The 16,615-nt window shown below is 40.7% G+C and overlaps 1 protein-coding gene across 14 annotated transcripts in view; it reads left to right on the plus strand.

Annotated features, from left to right (window-relative positions):
• FNBP1 (formin binding protein 1) overlaps nt 1–16,615 on the plus strand; it is a 141,125-nt gene that overhangs the window by 38,122 nt on the left and 86,388 nt on the right. For 13 of the 14 annotated variants that reach the window (XM_027104550.1, XM_027104552.1, XM_027104553.1 and 10 more), the window contains exon 2: nt 5,233–5,348. The exons of the other annotated variant lie outside the window; for it this stretch is intronic. In XM_027104550.1, coding sequence (XP_026960351.1) covers nt 5,233–5,348 — 116 coding nt within the window. The remainder of the gene's footprint in view (nt 1–5,232; nt 5,349–16,615) is intronic. 14 annotated transcript variants of the gene reach the window in all.

Raw genomic sequence — 16,615 nt, forward strand, 5'->3', positions numbered from 1 at the left:
ACCTCTGGAGGTTCCAGAAACCCTCTCATGGAGTCCATGAGGTCAAACCTATTTTCGTAATGATAGTAAGACATTGTCTTTTTCACTGTGTTGGCATTTCTACTGATGGTGCAAAAGCAGTGGTGGGTAAGATGGCTGGTGCCTTAGCAGGAATCAGGGTGGTGGCTCCAAACTGCAGTAGAAGTTACTGAATTCTTCACCATTAGTTGTTAAAAAAAAAAAAATCAGTTTTATTTTTAAATGTCCTTGATGAAACAGTAAAGATTATTAATTTTATTAAATCTCAACCTTTGAATATACATCATACATCTTTTTAATAGTGTGTGTGACAAGACAGACAGGAAGTATGCTTAAACCAAAATACTTAAGTGATTGTTTTGAGCTGGTCTAGCTGCTTTTATCATAGGACACCGTTTTTACTTCAAAGAACGATCGACAGACAAACACTTGAGCATTTGTCAAACATTTTCTCAAAAATGAATGAAGTGAGCCTGTCACCTCGAGGAAACAACTGACAACATTTGTTGCCAACGATAAAATTCCAGCTTTTAAGTGGAAATTAGAATTTTGGAAAATGTGTACATGGCACTGTGAGCTTGACAGTTTCCAAATATTTAAAGACTCATCAGATAAGATAGGTAGTGAAATAAACATGGAATTTTAAAATATTTTATACGGAAATGTGTCAACACTTGGAAGATCTGCATATATCAGTGAAATAATATTTTCCAAATGACCAATGCATAATGCATTCACGCATAGGTGAAAGATCCATTCAAAGTGCAAGACAGACTAGTGCATTTTATTGTAACCAGTATGAAAAATTCATTGCCATGGTTTCAGATTTCACATTGCAGCTAGCCTTTAAGAAACTACTATTTGTCAAGTTTGGGTGTGGTGTCAAATAAGAACATCTGCAATTACCTAGAAAAGGCGTTGAAATACTCCTCCGTTTTCTAACTACATATCTGTGTGAAGTTGTATTTTTTTGATGTACTTCCACCAAAGTAAAGACTCATAACAGACTAAATGTAAAAGAATATGAGAATCCAGCTGTCTTCTATTAAACCAGACATTAAAGAGATTTACAGAAATGTAAAACAGTGCCATTCTTCTCATTTTCTTTTTGTTTTGTTTTGGAAAGTAAAGTTCCTAAAAATAAACAAAAAAGTAAAAAAATATGTATATGCTAGTTACATTAATATATAATGGATTTATTATTGTCTTTTTAAATGAATTGATAGGTATTTAAAAAATCTTTTAGTTCTTAATTTCTGATAGAGTAAATATTGATAGCTATAAACCATGTAAACAAAAGCTCTTTGGGGTCCTCAACGATTTTTTTAAAAATTTATTTATTTATTTATTTATGGCTGCGTTGAGTCTTCGTTGCTGTGCGCGGTCTCTAGTTGCGGCGAGTGAGGGCTACTCTTTGTTGTGGTGGCTTTTCTTGTTGCGGAGCACGGGCTCTAGGCACGCGGGCTTCAGTAGTTGTGACTTGTGGGCTCAGGAGTTGTAGCGCGTGGGCTCTAGAGCACAGGCTCAGTAGTTGTGGCACACGGGCTTAGTTGCTCCGCGGCATGTGGGATCTTCCCGGACCAGGGCTCGAACCCGTGTCCCCTGCATTGGCAGGTGAATTCTTAACCACTGCGCCACCAGGGAAGCCCTCCTCAACGATTTTTAAGAGGGCAAAGGAGTCTTCAAAAGTGTCATCATGTGACATTAAACAGGAAGGGATGCATTTCTCTCTCTTTCTCTCCCTCTCCATTCCTCCCTCCCTCCCTGTCTTTAATTGAGGTATAATTCACAGATAATGGATAGGACTCATTTTTGATAATGGTACCATCCCCAAAGTAGCAAAGGCTATTTTTAAAAACACCACTTAAAATATTTGCTTACAAAGGAGGCTTTTTAAGATTTGGAGGTTTTTTTCCATTAAGTTTTCCACATTTTAGTCAAGAATGTAAGTGGGTTGATGATTAGTTTTTCATCTGTTTTGAATTTTCTCGTAGCTGCTGTCAAGAAAGTCCATGTTGTGGCCATCCATGTGACAGCAGCAGTAGAGTCTGGCATCATTGGAGATGTTTTAATGTAGCATAAAAAAGAACTATGCTATATGCACAAGCAAGTACTAGTTTATGTGTTACTGAGTCAGGTTTTTTATTATTAATATCTTCTATCTCACTTGGACCCTGTTATTTTAGTAAGTGCTTTATTGTAGCTTGCAGAATGTTCTTGAATACAGATAACTTTATTGGAAACATATTGTTGGTTTGAGGCCTGTAATTTTTAAGGTGGACTCCATTCAAATGTAGATTTTTTTTAAAAAGTGTTTTGATCTCAAAAGCTGTTGCTTTATATTATACATATTAGGGCTAAAAAGAATTGCAAAGTAATATAATAAGGAAAAATATGAACTTAGGTTGTTAGCAGGACAAGGATGAAATCTAAGAGCAGACTATCTTAGTAAGTCTTCAAGGAAACACCTATAAACATCTATAGATGTTTATAACATCTATAAACATCTGTAACTGCTAAAAATAGTAAGGCTCTGGAGATAGGAAATTATACAGAGAGAGGGCTCTCAAATGGAGGGAAGTGTGTGAAAAGGAATTTTAAATAAATAAGGTCAATATGAAACTATATTAACAAAGGGTTACTGATTAGCAGAGAGCTTTAAAGAAGACTTGCTCTAATTAACTAGGAATGATTGTAATCATTACTTGAACTGTCTGTATATTTGCTCTCTCAAGTAGTTTAAAGAGATCTAGTCTTGTTTACACTATAAATTTGCCTGACAACCCTTGACCTTATAGGTAACATAAATAAATAACATTCTTGAGCAGTGTTTCTTTTTTTTTTTGAGCAGTGTTTCTTGAAATGAAATCTCAGAGTTTGTGGAATATGTTATTGAGGACCAAGAATCAATGAAAATCTTAAATGGTCTCTGATTTTTTATGATAATATTAGAAATTATTAGGTATAAAGGTAAACATTGTACAGTGATTACTTTCAATTAGAAAATATTCTTGTAAAAGAAAGCCTGAATTTCTTTTCTTTTTCTTTTTTTTTTTTTTTTGCGGTACGCGGGCCTCTCACTGCTGTGGCCTCTCCCGTTGCGGAGCAAGAGGCTCCGGACGCGCAGGCTCAGCGGCCATGGCTCAGGGGCCCAGCCGCTCTGCGGCATGTGGGATCTTCCGGGACGGGGGCACGAACCCGTGTCGCCTGCATCGGCAGGCAGACTCTCAACCACTGCGCCACCAGGGAAGCCCCTGAATTTCTTAAGTTGAGGTTTCTCAAACTGTTCTGTGGGCCTGGGCGGGAGTAAGGTTGAGGAAATTATTTTTCTTCAGAAGAGGGTTTCTCTTGTGTAGCTTGCAGGATCTTAGTTCCCCGGCCAGGGATGGAACCCATGCCCCCTGCAGTGGAAGCACAGAATCCTAAGCAGTGGACTGCCAGGGAATTCCCAGGGTTTCTCAAGTTTGAGAAAAAAAGTGTCTTGACTCTGCTACCCTCCTGCTCTAAGTCAAGTATATGGAACATTTTCTCATGTTACAGTTTGCACTGCTTTGAATGGAAAATAGAATCAAAGCACAATGATAGATTTAAAATTGAAGATGCTGGATCTAAAAAATAAGCTGAAGGACGATGCCAAATGTATATCGTAAGATTGCACACGCCTGGGATAGGGTTACATGGTGGCTTTGTGTTTTTGTGTTTGACTTGGCATTTTTCTATCTTACATGATCCTCACGACCAATTTCTCAAATTAGGCAGGGATTCTATCTTCATCTTGTAGGTGGATGACTAAAACCTTGAGATGTTCCATGGCCTTTCTCTGCGAAGTCCCAGAGCTGGGGCTAGAACCTCATCCTCTATTACTGTTACCTCTCATGAGCAGACTTTCACCTTTGCAAATCCTCTCTTCCCCAATGTTGTGCTAACACCCCACCTTCGTAGGTCTTTCTGGGCTCTCCTCCCTGGGTTTGGCCCTCTTTATGAATTCAGTGCAGAGCTGCAGCCGACTCTGGGGTTCTGATCCTTGGCTATTGTTTCAGATCTACCAGCTCCCTGGCCTCCGTCCTTGAGCCCTGAATACATCTGTGTTTCCAACTCTCTTCTGGACATGTCAGTCCCTGACTCCACATGTCACTTCACCCCAAACTGCTGCCCCTCCGCCTGTGTACTCACAGGAAACAGAACCAAGGAGTCGCCTTAGAATCCTCCCCTCTCTTGCATATCCCTTCCAGCCCCCCCATCCAGTCACTAAGACTAGCTGATTCTTTGTTCATGGTCTATAAAATCCTCCCCTCTGCTCCCAGTTTCTCTGCTTAGGATATTGAATAGTCCCCTGACATCCAGCTCCTGGTGATGCTAAACATGTCTTAGGTGTGCCACTCCCTTTGCGAACCCTTCAGTGGCTCACTTGTGCCCACCAGAGAGTCTAGACACCTTAACTCGGCATTCAAGGCCCTGGGTGATCAGACCCGGACCCTCTAGTCCCGTCACCCACCACCACTCATTCCCTTGTGCCCTACCCCCACCTTGAGCTCCAGCAGGACCGGTCCCCCTGATTCCTGGGCCTCTCCCTGCCTTTGCATTAGGGGTGGCTGGAATACCTACCCGCTCCCTTCCAGACTAGGAATCTTGAGGCAGCCTGTACATCGTGGCTATAATTCTCTTCTTTCTTGTTCCCCAGCCCCAATCACCATTCCTGGCAAATAGTGTAGGCTTGATGCATGGTTGAATGTTGGAATGAAGTCCGCATGAGTCATTTGTTTGAAGAAAGCAAGTATTTTGTAACTCTTCTCCCTGCCATTTCCTTGCCTCAAATTTCAGTGAGCTTATCCTGAATGCTAACTCAGAGATAACAGTTAAGGTGCTAATAGTGTGACTGAGTTGACACGGGAGTGTGTTTCATCTCTCAGTTTTTGGTATCTGCAGAAGACACCTTGCTTTGTGCTAGGACATTAAATACATCCAAACACCATGTTTCTAACAGGAATAGGGGACGTGAACAGAGGGGTCAGAGTTCAATATCTCAGGCAGTTTTCAAACCAAATTTGGTAATGTTGATTTAAAATTTGCTCAGCGAAAAAGCACCCAAGTACAATCATGGAAAATGTTAGAACTGCTTTCTACGTACTGATTTATTGTTGAGAGAATTGTTCACTGAAGTTACGTTAATCACAGAGAAAGATTACAAGCTCTCCCTTTGTTTTTTATTAACAGGATCAATTTGACAACTTAGAAAAACACACACAGTGGGGAATTGATATTCTTGAGAAATACATCAAATTTGTAAAGGAAAGGACAGAGATTGAACTCAGCTATGCAAAGCAACTCAGGTAAGTTGATATTGAGAAAGGTTGTTTGTTAACTGCAGAATGGATGTAAAGATAATTTATATCCTCATTTTATACTATAAATGTATAATCCTTTAAATATTTATTTTCCCTTTTCATGTAAGCTTATATTTCAGTAGAAGCAGTTGTTTTTTTTAATATTGAAAATTATTTTTTAGAGGACAGTAAACATAAAAACCAAGTTATTGCTTTTAGGCTCTGTTTCTTTTTTTTTTAATTTTAAAATTTAATTTTATTTATTTTTTTATACAGTAGGTTCTTATTGGTCATCAATTTTATACACATCAGTGTATACATGTCAATCCCAGTCGCCCAATTCAGCACACCACCATCCCCACCCCCCCGTGGCTTTCCCCCCTTGGTGTCCATACATTTGTTCTCTACATCTGTGTCTCAACTTCTACCCTGCAGACCAGTTCATCTGTACCACTTTTCTAGGTTCCACATACATGCGTTAATATACAATATTTGTTTTTCTCTTTCTGACTTACTTCACTCTGTATGACAGTCTCTAGATCCATCCACGTCTCAACAAATGACTCAATTTCATTCCTTTTTATGGCTGAGTAATAGTCCATTGTATATATGTACCACAACTTCTTTATCCATTCGTCTGTCGATGGGCATTTAGGTTGCTTCCATGACCTGGCTATTGTAAATAGTGCTGCAATGAACATTGGGGTGCATGTGTCTTTTTGAATTATGGTTTTCTCAGGGCATATGCCCAGTAGTGGGATTGCTGGATCATATGGTAATTCTATTTTTATTTTTTTAAGGAACCTCCATACTATTCTCCATAGTGGCTGTATCAATTTACATTCCCACCAACAGTGCAAGAGGGTTCCCTTTTCTCCACACCCTCTCCAGCATTTGTTGTTTGTAGATTTTCTGATGATGCCCATTCTAACTGGTGTGAGGTGATACCTCATTGTAGTTTTGATTTGCATTTCTCTAGTAATTAGTGATGTTGAGCAGCTTTTCATGTGCTTCTTGGCCATCTCTATGTCTTCTTTGGAGAAATGTCTGCTTAGGTCTTCTGCCCATTTTTGGATTGGGTTGTTTGTTTTTTTAATATTGAGCTGCATGAGCTGTTTATATATTTTGGAGATTAATCCTTTGTCCATTGATTCATTTGCAAATATTTTCTCCCATTCTGAGGGTTGTCTTTCCATCTTGTTTATGGTTTCCTTTGCTGTGCAAAAGCTTTTAAGTTTTGTTAGGTCTCATTTGTTTATTTTTGTTTTTATTTCCATTATTCTAAGAGGTGGATCAAAAAAGATCTTGCTGTGATTTATGTCAAAGAGTGTTCCTCCTATGTTTTCCTCTAAGAGTTTTATAGTGTCTGGTCTTACATTTAGGTCTCAAATCCATTTTGAGTTTATCTTTGTGTATGGTGTTAGGGAGTGTTCTAATTTCATTCTTTTACATGTAGCTGTCCAGTTTTCCCAGCACCACTTATTGAAGAGACTGTCTTGTCTCCATTGTATATCCTTGCCTCCTTTGTCATAGATTAGTTGACCACAGGTGCGTGGGTTTATCTCTGGGCTTTCTATCTTGTTCCATTGATCTATGTTTCTGTTTTTGTGCCAGTACCATATTGTCTTGATTACTGTAGCTTTGTAGTATAGTCTGAAGTCAGGGAGTCTGATTCCTCCAGCTCTGTTTTTTTCCCTCAAGACTGCTTTGGCTATTCGGAATCTTTTGTGTCTCCATACAAATTTTAAGATTTTTTGTTCTAGTTCCATAAAAAATGCCATTGGTAATTTGATAGGGATTGAATTGAATCTGTAGATTGCTTTGGGTAGTATAGTCATTTTCACAATATTGATTCTTCCAAGCCAAGAACATGGTATATCTCTCCATCTGTTAGTATCATCTTTAATTTCTTTCATCAGTGTCTTATAGTTTTCTGCATACAGGTCTTTTGTCTCCCTAGGTAGGTTTATTCCTAGGTATTTTATTCTTTTGGTTGCAGTGGTAAATGGGAGTGTTTCCTTAATTTCTCTTGCAGATTTTTCATCATTAGTGGATAGGAATGCAAGAGATTTCTGTGCCTTAATTTTGTATCCTGCAACTTTACCAAATTCATTGATTAGCTCTAGTAGTTTTCTGGTGGCATCTTTAGGATTCTCTATGTATAGTATCATGTCATCTGCAAACAGTGACAGTTTTACTTCTTATTTTCCAATTTGTATTCCTTTTATTTCTTTTTCTTCTCTGATTGCCATGGCTAGGACTTCCAAAGCTATGTTGAGTAAGAGTGGTAAGAGTGGATGGACATCCTTGTCTCGTTCCTGATCTTAGAGGAAATGCTTTCAGTTTTTCACCATTGAGAATGATGTTTGCTGTGGGTTCGTCATATATGGCCTTTATTATGTTGAGGTAGGTTCCCTCTATGCCCACTTTCTTGAGAGTTTTTATCATAAATGGGTGTTGAATTTTGTCAGAAGCTTTTTCTTCATCTATTGAGATGATTATATGGTTTTTCTCCTTCAATTTGTTAGTATGGTTTATCACATTGATTGATTTGCCTATATTGAAGAATCCTTGCATCCCTGGGATAAGTCCCACTTGATCATGGTGTATGATCCTTTTAATGTGTTGTTGGATTCTGTTTGCTAGTATTTTGTTGAGGATTTTTGCATCTATATTCATAAGTGATATTGGTCTGTAATTTTCTTGTTTTGTAGTATCTTTGTCTGGTTTTGGTATCAGGGTGATGGTGACCTCATAGAATGAGTTTGGGAGTGTTCTTCCTCTGCAATTTTTTGGAAGAGCTTGAGAAGGATAGGTGTTAGCTCTTCTCTAAATGTTTGATAGAATTCACTTGTGAAGCCGTCTGGTCCTGGACTTTTGTTTGTTGGAAGATTTTTAATCACAGTCTCAATTTCAGTGCTTGTGATAGGTCTGTTTATATTTTCTGTTTCTTCCTGGTTCAGTCTCGGAAGGTTGTGCATTTCTAAGAATTTGTCCATTTCTTCCAGGTTGTCCGTTTTGTTGGCATAGAGTTGCTTGTAGTAGTCTCTTATAATCCTTTGTATTTCTGCGGTGTCTGTTGTAACTTCTCCTTTTTCATTTCTAATTGTATTGATTTGAGTCCTCTCCCTCTTTTTCTTGATGAGTCTGGCTAACGGTTTATCAATTTTGTTTATCTTCTCAAAGAACCAGTTTTTAGTTTTATTGATCTTTGCTGTTGTTTTCTTTGTTTCTATTTCATTTATTTCTGCTCTGATCTTTATGATTTCTTTCCTTCTGCTAACTTTGGGTTTTGTTTGTTCTTCTTTCTCTAGTTCCTTTAGGTGTAAGGTTAGATTGTTTATTTGAGATTTTTCTTGTTTCTTGAGGTAGGCTTGTATAGCTATAAACTTCCCTCTTAGAACTGCTTTTGCTGCATCCCACAGGTTTTGGATCATCATGTTTTCATTGTCATTTGTCTCTAGGTATTTTTTGATTTCCTCTTTGATTTCTTCAATGATCTCTTGGTTATTTAGTAACGTATTGTTTAGCCTCCATGTGTTTGTGTTTTCTATGTTTTTTTCCCTGCAATTCGTTTCTAATCTCATAGCATTGTGGTCAGAAAAGATGCTTGATATGATTTCAATTTTCTTAAATTTACCGAGGCTTGATTTGTGACCCAAGATGTGATCTATCCTGGAGAATGTTCCATGTGCACTTGAGAAGAAAGTGTAGTCTGCTGTTTTTGGAGGAATGTCCTGTAAATATCAATTAAATCTATCTGGTCTGTTGTGTTATTTAAAGCTTCTGTTTCCCTATTTATTTTCATTTTGGATGATCTGTCCATTGGTGTAAGTGAGGTGTTAAAGTCCCCCACTATTATTGTGTTTCTGTCAATTTCTTCTTTTATAGCTGTTAGCAGTTGCCTTATGTATTGAGGTGCTCCTATGTTGGGTGCATATATATTTATAATTGTTATATCTTCTTCTTGGATTGATCCCTTGATCATTATGTAGTGTCCTTCCTTGTCTCTTGTAACATTCTTTATTTTAAAGTCTATTTTATCTGATACGAGTATTGCTACTCCAGCTTTCTTTTGATTTCCATTTGCATGGAATACCTTTTTCCATCCCCTCACTTTCAGTCTGTATGTGTCCCTAGGTCTGAAGTGGGTCTGTTGTAGACAGCATATATATGGGTCTTGTTTTTGTATCCATTCAGCAAGCCAGTGTCTTTTGGCTGGAGCATTTAATCCATTCACATTTAAGGTAATTATTGATATGTATGTTCCTATGACCATTTTCTTAATTGTTTTGGGTTTGTTTTTGTAGGTCCTTTTCTTCTCTTGTGTTTCCCACTTAGAGAAGTTCCTTTAGCATTTGTTGTAGAGCTGGTTTGGTGGTGCTGAATTCTCTTAGCTTTTACTTGTCTGTAAAGCTTTTGATTTCTCCATTGAATCTGAATGAGATCCTTGCTGGGTAGAGTAATCTTGGTTGTAGGTTCTTCCCTTTCATCACTTGAAGTATATAATGCCACTCCCTTCTGGCTTGTAGAGTTTCTGCTGAGAAATCAGCTGTTAACCTTATGGGAGTTCCCTTGTATGTTATTTGTCGTTTTTCCCTTGCTGCTTTCAATAATTTTCTTTGTCTTTAATTTTTTCCAATTTGATTACTATGTGTCTCGGCGTGTTTCTCCTTGGGTTTATCCTGTATGGGACTCGCTGTGTTTCCTGGACTTGGGTGGCTATTTCCTTTCCCATGTTAGGGAAGTTTTCGACTATAATCTCTTCAAATATTTTCTCTGGTCCTTTCTCTCTCTCTTCTTCTGGGACCCCTGTAATGCGAATGTTGTTGCGTTTAATGTCCCAGAGGTCTCTTAGGCTGTCTTCATTTCTTTTCATTCTTTTTTCTTTATTCTGTTCTGCAGCAGTGAATTCCACCATTCTGTCTTCCAGGTCACTTCTCCGTTCTTCTGCCTCAGTTATTCTGCTGTTGATTCCTTCTAGTGTAGTTTTCATTTCAGTTATTGTATTGTTCATCTCTGTTCTTTAATTCTTCTAGGTCTTTGTTATACATTTCTTTTTTGTTGTTGTTGTTATACATTTCTTGCATCTTCTCGATCTTTACCTCCATTCTTTTTCTGAGGTCCTGGATCATCTTCACTATCATTATTCTGAATTCTTTTTCTGGAGGGTTGCCTATCTCCACTTCATTTAGTTGTTTTTCTGAGGTTTTATCTTGTTCCTTCATCTGGTACATAGCCCTCTGCCTTTTCATCTTGTCTGTCTTTCTGTGAATGTGGTTTTTGTTCCACAGGCTGCAGGATGTAGTTCTTCTTGCTTCTGCTGTCTGCCCTCTAGGCTCTGTTTCTTAAAAGGATTCTGCTGAATTTTGAAGCACCATTTTTTTTTTCCCCAGAAAACTGTTTTGAAATATAATATATATATACAGAAAAGTGCACAGGTCATAAATGTAAAGCCCCGGAAATTTTCAGAGTGAATACCACTATGTGACCAGCACCCAGGTCAAGAAACAGGAAATTCCCAGCCTCAGAGGCCCCCCATCGCCCCAGCCCTTTCTGGTTCATCCCCCTCGCCCGCATGGTTGACCACTTTCCGGATCTCTGACAGCTTGGATTAGTCATGCTTATTTTTGAACCTTATGCAAATGTAATCATTTATTATGCACTGTTTGTATTTGGCTTCCTTTGTTCCTCATTATGTCTATGAGATTCATTTGTGTTGTTGCATGCGGTGGTGCTTTTCTTTTGATTGGTGTTTAGTATTTTGGTATATGGATGTATCACCGTTTGTCCAGTCTACTGTCACTAGGCTATTGCTTGTTTCCAATTTGGGGATATAAAGTATATACCCAGGAGTGGAATTCCAGGGTCATAGGCTTTGTGTATGTTTAGCTTTAGTAGGTGGAGTCAAACAATTTTCCAGACAGTTTGTCTGATTCACGATCCCTCCAGCAGCACGTGAGAAGTCCTGTGGAGGCCCTTCTTATAACAATTTAACAATGATGAAATTATCCAAGAAAGTTGTGTTTTTATGTAAAATGTTTAAAAGTGGCTGGTAAGCTTGAACTTGAAGTGGCAAAATCTTTAATGATTTCTTTTTTTTTTAATTTATTTATTTATTTGTATATTTATTCATTTTTGGCAGCATTGGGTCTTCATTGCGGTGCGTGGGCTTCTCACTGTAGTGTCTTCTCTTGTTGAGGAACACAGGCTATAGGCACACGGGCTCTAGAGCGCAGTTGCTCTGCGGCATGTGGGATCTTCCTGGACCGGGGCTCGAACCCGTGTCCCCTGCATTGGCAGGTGGATTCTTAACCACTGTACCACCAGGGAAGTCCCTTTAATGATTTCTTGTTTGGCTGGTTTGCACAGATTGTGAAAGGTCTAGATGACTTTTGGTTTAGAAATATTTCATTTTAATCCAAAGAGCATCTGCATAAGGTGTATGTCACGTATCTTTGAAAGAATGTGACTTCTCAGAGGGCTGTTGTTGTTGTTTGTAAATAAGCACCTAAGTGGTAGTACATGTGGTATACTTTTATGGATGATAAGTTTTGTTTCCATTGAGTAAATAAAATGTAAAACAGATTGCTCAACGAAATAATTTTTATAAATAATTTATTTAATGTATTTAATAATAAATAAATTTATTTAAGAATAATTTAATAATAAATAAATTATTCTTAAATTTACTTAATAAGAATTTAATAAGTAAATTTATTTTTATAAATAAATTTTATTCCAGATGAATTTCTGGCGCCCTGTATGTGTATCAGCCTCATTAGCACTTTAAGGCTTTTAAAACTGAAAGTGGGGCTTCCCTGGTGGCGCAGTGGTTGAGAGTCCGCCTGCCGATGCAGGGGACATGGGTTCGTGCCCCGGTCCGGGAGGATCCCACATGCCGCAGAGCGGCTGGGCCCGTGAGCCATGGCCGCTGAGCCTGCGCGTCCGGAGCCTGTGCTCCGCAACGGGAGAGGCCACAGCAGTGAGAGGCCTGAGTACCGCAAAAAAAAAAAAAAAAAAAAAAAAAAGAATAAAACTGAAAGTGTGAATGGAGAATGAGCTGCTTTGTGTTGATTATTTAGACATTGCGCTGCCAGAAAATGTTGTCTCTCATGTGGAAATGGGTTACCTAACAGCTTTAGGTGAAGTAAGGTCTCATCTAATGGATTTCCCTACATTTGTTGTATTCTTTTTCTCTTAGCCTCTTCTCTCCTTTCCTGGTGCCTTATCCACTGTCTTGTTTTGCTCTGGAGGTTTGTCATGGGATGTCATTAAGTCAGTTCTCAGCAAATTTCTCCATCAGTTCTATGTCATGAAGGGAAGGTGCTTTCTTTTTCCCTCTGGGAAGCACCTGGCTCCCTGCCCTTTCTCATCCCCCTCTATGAGGGAAGTGCTGATTTAGGTGACAAAATTGGAGGCTATTGGAAAAGACTCCAAATCCCAATAATAGGTTTGGGATAACATTTAATAGCTCTCCATCGACCGTTTTACCCTGTTCTGGATCATGTTTCATGACTTGAAATAGAGTAGCGGTATTACTGCTATGATGGTAATCTCTTAGGAAGTCCTTTTCCTGAGATTTAAATGTTAACATTTGTTTCATCACATCCCTGCAAAGTATCTAAATTTGTGCTTATTGGGAGAAGTTGATAAAAAAAGATTATGAGTAATTCAAGACAATTCAAGACAATTGCTAATCCTTTGGAGGTGTTTTCTAATCCTTTGGACTGAGGTCTGGGCCGGGCCCTTGAGGCTGATGAGTAATCATACTACCTGCCCTTTGTTGGTTTGCTTTCCCACCTGCCTGCGTCTTTCATAGCTTCTCTTTCCACAAACCCCACCACCTCCCTTCCCATCCTCACCACTTGCTTCCTACTTCACTGAGAAAATTGAAGCAGATAGAGGAAAACACCCTCAGGCTCTCAGGCCCTGTAACCCATCTGTCAGCATCTGTTCCCACACCTGGATGCCCCCTCCCTCTGATGCTCCTGGCTGAATCCAAGCCCTCCTCTTGCACACTAGATCTTCCCCCATCTCTGCGACTCTGGAGCTCTGTCCCCACTAGTTTTCCTCTGTCTTCTGTGTTATCAAGGCTTTACTTTCTACTGGATTATTCCCATGGTCACAAAAATGTACCACTGTCTCCCATCATTAAAAAACAAACAAGAAAACAAAACTTCTCTTGAGCTCACTTCCCCCACCAGCTGCCACCATTTCTTTGCCTTCCTTTGCAGCAAACCTTCCCAACAATGTCTCTCCAGTTCCCCTCCTCTCCCTATTTAGCTCACCTGCACCTGTGCACCAGAACAGCTCCTCGGGGCACCAGTGACCTTCATCCTGTCCCACCCAGTCGCCTCTCCTCAGTCCTCACCACCCTTGACCCCTCAGCATCTTTGAAGGGGGGGTGCTCCCTCCTCGAAACACTTTTCTTGCTTGGCCTCTGAAACCCCAGTCTCTTGGCTTCATTCCTATCTCACCAGAAGCTCTTCAGAAGCTCTGCTCAACCCCCTTCGCGGTTCCTCCTTTCCTTCTGCCACTTCACCCCGATGTGCCCTGGCGCCCAGTCCTCCGTCATCTTCCCTTCTCTATTTATACTCTCCTGGTGATGGCTTTAAGTACGATCTCTACAGCAACAGATGTCTCCAAGCTTGATCTCTGTCCTGAACTCCAGAAACAGGTTACTCAGAATCTCCATTTGGATGTCTGAAACAGAATATCCACTCAAAATCTGCATTTCCGGGGCTTCCCTGGTGGCGCAGTGGTTGTGAGTCCACCTGCCAATGCAGGGGACATGGGTTCGAGCCCTGGTCCAGGAAGATCCCACATGCCGTGGAGCAGTTGAGCCTGTGCGCCACGACTACTGAGCCTGCGTGCTACAATTACTGAAGCCTGCGTGCCTACAGCCCGTGCTCCACAACAAGAGAAGCCACCGCAATGAGAAGCCCGTGCACGGCAACGAAGAGTAGCCCCCACTCGCCGCAGCTAGAGAAAGCCTGCATGAGCAACGAAGACCCCACGCAGCCAAAAAACAAACACAAAAATCCCAACAAAATCTGCATCTCCGCAGCCCGGCTCCCCGCGGCTCCCCGCAGCTCCCCGGCTCGGCTCGAGGGCAGCTGCATCCTTCCTTGCTTGGGTCAAAAACTCCAGAGTCATCTTTGGCTTTTGTCTTTCTCCCACACTCCCCCGCCCCCATCGGGAAGTCCTGGTACCTCTGCTTTCCAGATTGATCCAGGATCCCTGCCCTTCTCAGCACCTCCACTGCTGGCACTGTGGTCCAAGCCCCCATCACCTCTTACCTGACTTACTATGAATCTTCTAACTGGTTTCTTATTCCTCCCTTATTTCCTACTGTCCGTCTTTTCCACAAGACAGCCAGATCACAGCACTCCTCATTCAAAACACCAACGTCTCCCCATTTCCCTCGAAGTAAATCGAATATCCTTACAGTGGATGTCCTATAAAGCCCTTCGTGAACGGGTCTCTCTACCTCTCAGACATTACCTCTTTCTCTCTCTCCCTTCGTATCTCTGCTCTAACAGAATTGGCCTCCGTGCTGTATCTTGTACATGCCAGACATGCTGTCACCCCAGGGATGCTGCATTGGCCTTTCACATAGATGTTGTTACCTAGAGGTCCATCCCCCAGGGTCCACGTGGCCAACTCCCTCACCTCCTTCAAGTCTTTGCTCAGATGTCACCTCCTCAGTAAGGGCCTCCCTGCCTCCCTGCTGGACTTTTCGGTTTTTCCAAAGCACTGATAACTTTCTAACATTATGTAATTTTCTTACATATTGTGTTGTTCGTTGTCTTCTGCTCCCTCCCTGCTAGAATATAAGCCTCTCAAGGGCAGAGGGCTCTTTGCGTTGTGTTCACTAATGAATCCCTGTAGTATGGAACAGTGCATAAAATAGGTGCTTAGTAAATAGCTGTAGAAAGAGTGAATCAACAGGGAACAGGTCTACAATATTTGGTCAGCACTGCTTCAAGGAGAATTATGTGCCTGCACAGGCCTATGGGAGCTGATGAAGGTTTAAAAACAAACAGAACAACTAATAATGTGTCAACAGAGTTGGGAGCAGGGGAGACTCTAGTGAATGAGGCACAGGAAGTGACTGAGCCTGAGGGACTCACCTTCTCACTATGGAAAAAAGACTGCATGCAAATAAGCAAGGCAGTAAATCATTTAAAGATAGCGTTTATCACCCCGAATAAGTAAAACCAGTGATGCATTAGAAGATGATGGGGGCGGGGCAAGGCTTACTTAGCCTGACTGGCCAGGGAAATCCATTGCTTGAGAACTGACAGACAAGGAGAAAGCAGGCATGCAAAGATCTGAGAGCAGTTCTTCCAGGCCAAGGAATCAGTGAGTGCAAAGGTCCTGAGGTGGGGACATGTTCAAGGAATGGAAAGACCAGTGTGACTGGAGCATATTCAACAAAGACTTGCTTAAAACATCAATATGATGTTGAAAAACCATCATGGTCTCTTTGGAGAGTTGTCTGTCGTTAAATAATTTCTTTTCTGCATTAGAGGAAAAAAGACTCTAACTTATTTTAGACATGGAAGATGATAATTAGGGCTTTGATTTCTGTAGGTCAGTGGTTAACAAACTGCTGGCCATGGCCATGGCCAAACCCATCACTGCCTGGTTTTGTACACAAAGCTTTACTGGAATACAGGTGCGTCCGTTCATCTGTGTATTGTCCATGGCTGCTTTTGCAGCCCCGTGACCCTGGGGCTGCAGGTCTAATATATTTACTGTCTGGCCCTTTATAAATTTGCTTTTATGTATAAGCATATACATATATACGTGCTTATATATAAGTTTGCTGACCCCTGCTATAGTTATTATCCATTCAAGGCAGCATAGGGTCAAATTCTTAATATAATCCTTTTTTTTTATAAAAAGATTTATTTATTATTTATTTTATTTATTTTTGGCTGCATCGGGTCTTAGTTGCAGCACGCAGGATCTTCGTTGAGGCACGCGAGATCTTTCATTGTGGTGTGTGGGCTTCTCTCTAGTTGTGACGTGTGGGTTTTCTCTTCTCTAGTTGTGGCGCTCAGGCTCCAGGGCGCGTGTAATCTGTAGTTGTGGTGCGCAGGTTCTAGAGCACGTGGACTCTGTAGTTTGGGCTCACGGGCTCTAGTTGAGGTGCATGAGCTCAGTAGTTGTGGCACCGGAGCTTAGTTGCCCCGTGGCCTGTGGGATCTTAGTTCCCTGACCAGGGATTGAACCCACGTTCCCTGCATTGGAAGGCAGATTCT

The sequence above is a fragment of the Aethalodelphis obliquidens genome, unplaced genomic scaffold (assembly GCF_003676395.1).
Source record: "Aethalodelphis obliquidens isolate GAN/ISIS:26980383/991018 unplaced genomic scaffold, ASM367639v1 scaffold7, whole genome shotgun sequence".
Taxonomy (NCBI): Eukaryota; Metazoa; Chordata; class Mammalia; order Artiodactyla; family Delphinidae; genus Aethalodelphis; species Aethalodelphis obliquidens.